Source organism: Tasmannia lanceolata, unplaced genomic scaffold, assembly GCF_043159265.1.
Source record: "Tasmannia lanceolata isolate RefF3 unplaced genomic scaffold, GAP_Taslan_0.1 ptg000012l, whole genome shotgun sequence".
In the NCBI taxonomy this organism is placed as follows: domain Eukaryota; kingdom Viridiplantae; phylum Streptophyta; class Magnoliopsida; order Canellales; family Winteraceae; genus Tasmannia; species Tasmannia lanceolata.
Genome location: NW_027518689.1, coordinates 20,111,686 through 20,118,089, shown reverse-complemented (window position 1 = coordinate 20,118,089; position 6,404 = coordinate 20,111,686). Strand labels below are relative to the sequence as shown.

At 40.5% G+C, this 6,404-nt stretch overlaps 1 protein-coding gene across 1 annotated transcript; it reads right to left on the bottom strand.

The window, feature by feature from the left end:
• Window positions 1-1,570: 1,570 nt before the first annotated feature.
• Window positions 1,571-3,800, bottom strand: LOC143887099 (GATA transcription factor 9-like). Its single transcript, XM_077391211.1, has 2 exons — window positions 3,433-3,800; window positions 1,571-2,744 (listed from the first exon to the last, which is right to left on the bottom strand). Exons 1-2 carry the CDS (start codon window positions 3,547-3,549, stop codon window positions 2,121-2,123), a joined length of 741 nt encoding a protein of 246 aa, XP_077247326.1. The 5' UTR covers window positions 3,550-3,800; the 3' UTR covers window positions 1,571-2,120.
• Between the last annotated feature and the right edge of the window lie 2,604 nt (window positions 3,801-6,404).

Here is a 6,404-nt window from a genome sequence, read left to right as displayed (position 1 = left end):
CTTTGATTCTTCAAATGCTTGGGATGGTTGAGATAGAGCTCCTCATTGGTTATACCTCCAAGGAATGATGAATCATGTTTGTTCTAGCTCCTTTGATAGCTGAATTATTCATCCTCAACCTTTTGGCCATGATGGTGGTGTGCTTGTACGAATTGACCTATGAATGACTTGCCTATAGCACAACACTCAAGGAAACTCATTAGTCCATAAAAGACTAATCACTTTGTGTTTATTAATCATCAAAACATGGTGATTGGTTTACCCATGGGAACCCTTGGGCTAACACTTCTCCATAGTTCAATGGATATGGATGGCGTGTGTTCTTCTGTGCTTGTCTTGTTGTTGTCTTCTTGTATCTCTTTCTTTCCATTGTCTTTTATATCCTTTGTGTGATGACAAAGGTGGCCCACTAAGTGTTCGATGAAATGTCTAAAAGATGTGTGAAGTCTTATTTGTCTTCTTCTTCAAGGCGCACACCAAATGTTCGATAAAATGTCCGAGAGAGCTTTAATGCATTGTTTGTCTTCGTTTCGTTGCAAGTTGAAGGTATTCGACCTTCAACTTGAGAGGGAGTGTTATCTTGTTGTTCTTTGTCGTCTTTTCTTGAGGGGGAGGGTTGTTCTTTTTTCTTATGTTGTCATGTAGTTCTTGGGCTGCCTCTCTTTTCGGTGGTGTTGTCTTGGGTTGTCTTCTTGAGGGAGTGTTATCTTGTTTCATTGTCTTGTCATCTACGGGCTCATGGAGTCTCGTTCTATGTTCTCGGCGTAGGTTTTACGCATTCTTTTCTGGCTGTATGCCTTATCTTCTTTCGTTGTTTCTTCTCGAAGTTCTTGGCGTAGGTTTTACGCATTCTTTTCTTAGCTTCACTCCTTATCTCTCCGGGCAATGGCTTCCACATCGTTGGTCGGCTCTTTTACAGGCGACGATTTTTCCGTCGACTTTCTTTCCGGGCAATGGTTTTCCCATCGTTGGTCGGCTCTTTTATAGGAGGCGGTTTCCCCGTCGACCTCACTTCAGGCGACGATGTTCATGCCGTCGAACTTGTCACCAGACAATGGTTTCCCCATCGTTGATTGGTTATCTTCTTTCTCTTTTTATCTTCAGGCAACAGTTTCCCCGTCGAACTTGTCCCCGATGGTTTCCGCATCGGTGGTTATCTTTTATTGGCGTGGTGCTGCTTAGCTGATGCACTTGCTCGTGGTACTTCGCAGCGCCTCATCCACGTGCCCTTGGTGTGCCTATTTTGCATGCTGGACCTTTGTTGGTTCTTGCTATGGCTCCTCCATTGCTCATTGGTATGTGGATCTATTCGTCGTGCTCTCATTCAGGAGGAAGCCTTGTTTGATCACTCGCATTGTTGTGCTACTTCAGGGGGAGCTGCTTTTTTTTTTATGGTCGTTGATCTCGATGTTGTTCATGCTGGCCGTTGTCTTTTTTATGCTTTTCATTATATATTTACCACATCAGCTAGGAGTGTTATACCAAGTTGGATGTGTGTATGAGTTCCATAGCATATACACTCCAGCTTGAGGGGACTGTTGAGTAGTGTGTTAAGTGTCACCTTGCATCATAAGAAGAAAAAGAAATGGTATTAACTTCCACAATGAAACGTTTCAAAGTATATGTAGAGCATGGTTTTAAATTTTGACCGGATTTCGGTTAGCATTGACACCGAAATCGGGAATACCCGAAACGGTACTTTATTTTGGCCGAAACTTGGGCTTCGATGAGGACTGAAACGCATTCCGAAACCAAAATTTGAAACCATGATGTAGATAAACAAGAAAATGAAATGAAAATACTTTCAATACGAGGCTCCACCCACTGAGTTTTTAGACGATCCTGCAAATGACCAAACTACCATTTAAAAGGGTTGACTTTTCCCTCAAATACAATATCCGCCTCCGGCAATGACTGGGGATTGCTTTGTATTATAGGGTACTTTGGTCACTGGTGGAGACCAGACTTCACTGATTGGCGGACTTTTCTTGTCTTATTGGCTACGTGTCATGCCAATATGAACCCATGTTAGTGGACAAAACAAAGGGATTCCTGTTTTGCTAACAGCCCTCCAAATGAAAACAGAGAAGGAAACTTCGATTGAAGTTTCCCTTCTATGATTACATTGCCATCCTCATCTCCATCACTTTCTTATGAGAATTGGAGTGCTTAAAGCTCTCAAAAGTAGGGCTCTTAGCGGGCCTATACTCGGGTAGGAGCCTACCCGACTTGAACCTCACACCACATGCATTGCAAAGTGTCTTTGGCCCCATGGGCCCAGCTCTCCATTGTGGGGTCCTTTGTGCCAAACAATGACTGCACCTCCTAACAGTACTCCCCTCCAAGCATATACTACTCCTTTTCTCTTCTTCTTTTTCTTTCTTCTCTGGGACAATGAGCTCACTGTCGGCAAGCCAATAGGCTTGGTGGAGTAGAGGTGGGTCCGAGGTGCTCAGGTGCAGGGTTTGCTCCTCCACGTGATTGTGTGGCCCACCAATTAAAAGTGTAGGGTTAGTGATTGTTGCTCTTTTTCTCTTGGTTCTAAGCTTGCCCGGCACTACAATCTCATGTAGAGAAAGCTTTTGCTTGTTTTCTGAATGGACATAACCTTTATTGTGTGGATTATGGAGATGTGTTGCTGTTGTTGCGTTTGTATTGCCTTCTGAAGTATAACTCGTTCCATTGCTAGAAAAGCAGTCCTCCAAGAAGACGGATAGCCATTCTTCAAGCCCAACATCACTTTCCTGAATTCAAAACCCATAAATGTTATGAAAGTCGTACAATACTTCTTTGAAAAATAGACTATAAGGCTTACACCATATACACTCAGGAAGACTAATTTTAATTTGAAATTTTATATGACCCGTGGCCTGTATAAACCCATATTTTTCAAAAAGCACGGTACAACATCACAAGATGATCCAAGAGATCAGAGGGCCGGGTTAGGATGATCCTATGGAAGTGATTTTTGGGGCACCCCCTATTTACTTTTTGGCGATCCAAATGGACGGTTTGGATCATCCTATGGTGTCGCCCGTACTTTTTGAAAAATACAGATTTATACGGCCACTCATCACAAAAAATAAAAAAAGAAACGGAAAACCTAAGAAGTAATCGAGAATCTCGCTCTAAAATCTTTTAAAACTCACATGCAAGGCTCAGAAAAAAGATAAAAGAAGAAGAAAGCAACAGTGACCTGAAAATCAAGAAAATCTCAGAAGAACAAAACAATGAGTCTAAGAAAAACTTTAAAATATCACCCAACAAAACCCCCAAAAAGTTCCTACCCCAAAAAAAAAAAAAACCCAAAAAGTCATAAAAAATAAGAAAGAACTTAATTCATAGCTCATTAAATAGAACTGTAAAATATCACTAGACAAAACCCCCCAAAAAAGTCACATTAAGTAAGAAAACCTGCACTTCATAGCTCACCTTATTCTCACCGGGAAAAAAGTCGTCCAGCTTAGAACTTGTATGGGAAATAACCTGCTCCGGTGGATATTTCGAAGGAATCCCACTGGAATCTGATGGATTCCTGTAGAAATCCATGGCTATAGACAAAACAAACAAACAAACAAACCCAGAGTCCCAGACCAATCAAGCTAAGGAAAGAGTAAAGATATAGCAAGTGATTTGCTTCAACGTCTTCACACTTCTTTTTATCCGTGTTTTCTGTCGGCAGAGAAAGAAACGAGTATGAAAAGAGTCTCTCCCTCTCACATCTTTACATCATTTTTCCTTGCCCTCCCTTTTTTTTAAGCTTTTCTGTAATCGATATGCTGTGGTGGGAATGCAAACAAATAAAAGTTGGAGAGAGGATAAGACTGAGAGGCCAAAAAAAATTGGGTGGGCCAACTCTTGTGGGACCCAGCACTTACTCAGCATTTAAAATCACGCTCCCTCTCTTTCTCCCCAAAGTTCTAAGCCCTGACCGTTACAGCTGTATCGTCCCCATTTTCCACAACAATAATCTCTTCAAAAATATATATTATGCTAGTGGTCGGGACCAATGCAAATTGCAATGCACGGATATTAAAATGATGGGCGTCACCCATCAAAAAGATTAGGGGCTGGATTAGGGGCTGAAAAATTCGCCCCCCACCCCATATCTCTCTCAACTCAACTGAGCCTTTGTCCCAAACTAGTTGGGGTCGACTACGCTCCCATCCCAACGAACAAAATAGTCTATGTGCGGACGAGATAATATATTGTGGGAGGCAGTGCAAGCTCGTGTAGCCAAAAAATAAAGTGGGTCCCACATTGTTTGTGTGATCTAAACCATTCATTTGTTGGTCCTTGACGTAGATAGGCTGTTTACTAAAAATCTTCTCTATAGGATGATCCGAACCCTCAAATTTGTTGAGGTTTAAAATTAAAGACACATATAGAAACCATGATGGATCAGAGGGTTAGGATCATCCTATGGAGAAAGTTTTCTGGGCACACCCTATCTACATCAGGGGCCGGCAAATGAATGGTTTGGATCACAAAGCAATGTGTGAGGCCCATTGTATTTTTGGGTTGTTCATGCATGCACGGCCTTCCACCATATAAATTTTTTTTTTTTTATGTAGTTAAGCTGGAATCGAACCCACGACCTCTTGGTTGAGGAACACTGTATTTTCTTATGGAAATTTATTCTTAGAAATCAGGGAAAGGAGCCCTTGCAAAAATCACGGAAGAACGCCCTCATTGGTCAAAACTGCTTTATGGCAGTTATCATTGAGATTTTCAGTGCATCTTAAATTGGTTTTGACCAATGAGGTCGCCCTTTCCCTATTTTTTGCAAGGGCTCCAGTGAGTCTAGCATTCCACTTTTTTCTTTCCACAACTTAGAGGGATATGCTACAACAAAACTGAGCTTTCCCTGTGGACTTCAATTACATCCATAAGGATAAGTTTACTTTTACCCTATAAATATTAAATATGTAGGGAAATACACTATAACACTACCAGTGTTTATTTTTCCGTAGGGTTATAGCTTTTCCCTATTGTTCTGTTTGGTTACATTTTTTTGAGTAAAATAGCAGGGAATGTAATTCTCCTAATTACCCGAGGGGTGTTTGGTAGGGATTTAACAGAAATTGGAATTTTGACCGCCGGTTATGTCGAGCGCTTGTCGGGTGACATGGAACCCTCGAAATTCGCCGGACGAATTTCGACAAATCGAAGGAAAAATGGGAGAATTTCTCAGGAAAATTCTTTTTCACCGTAATTGTCATAACTTTCTACTTTTGCTTGTAGTTTTTTCCTTAATTGTCATATCTTATTATATTTTGTTGGTATTTTTTTCATAATTTTCAAACTTTATAACCATTTCTAGGTAATTTTTCATTTAAAACTTTATAACTTCTGCTATTTTACTTCTTCTTTTTTGTAAAGATTACTTTTTTTGCTTCTTTTTGCTTTTGCTAGCAACCTTTGCCCATGTGCGCATCTTTGCACAAGGATGGCCACATGCCGAGAAGTGGCAGAGGAGAAGTTTGCTAGCAAATTCCTATATAAAAAAAGGAAATGTTATCAAGACTACTGTTTTCTCATGAGGTACTCTCACTTTATTAAAGTACGGTATGGCCCACACTAGGATGATCCAAACCGTCCATTAGATGGGCCATAGCCTAAATAGGTTATGCTCCAAAAATCATTTCCATAGGATGATCCTAACCCTCCAATCTGAATGTTAGAGGGTTGATCCTAACCCTCTATAGATCAGAGGGTTAGAATCAACCAATGGAAATAATTTTGGGGCATAACCTATTTAGGCTATGGCCCATCTAATGGATGGTTTGGATAATTCTATTGGGGGGCCATACCGTACTTTTTATAAAGTGAGGAGTGCCCTCATAAAAAAACAGTAGTGCTGATAACATTCCCTAAAAAAATCTTAAAAAATACGGTAAAAAAACTCCTGCACATCTCCTACCCCCAACCAAACAACGTCGGGGAGATTTGCTCACAATCTCCCCGTTGACTGATTTCCTTTTGATTTCCCTTTTGACTTCTTCTTCTCTAAATCCCTCCAACATCTACCAGCATCCAAACAGAGCATATAGGTTGAATAGTAAACAGTAGGTAGAATTTTGCATTTATCCTTACCATATAGATGTGCCAACGGAAATTACTATTTTTCCACAGGAATGGTAAATTTTGCCTACGGAAATATGAAAAATTCCAGGGAATCGTTTTTGTGTTTTGCCTATGGAATATCTACTTATGTTAATAGGAAAATTCGACTCGTCACGCGGAGGACAAAAGTTAATAAATTACGAGTTTGTTTCCATTTTTACCCATGCTACATTTTCGAAAAGGCGAAGTTAACCCCGAGAGGGGGTAAATCCATTCATTCATGTTAACTTACCAACTTCTTCAAAAGTTTAAGCTGTTGGAGAAAGGCGTTATTTATC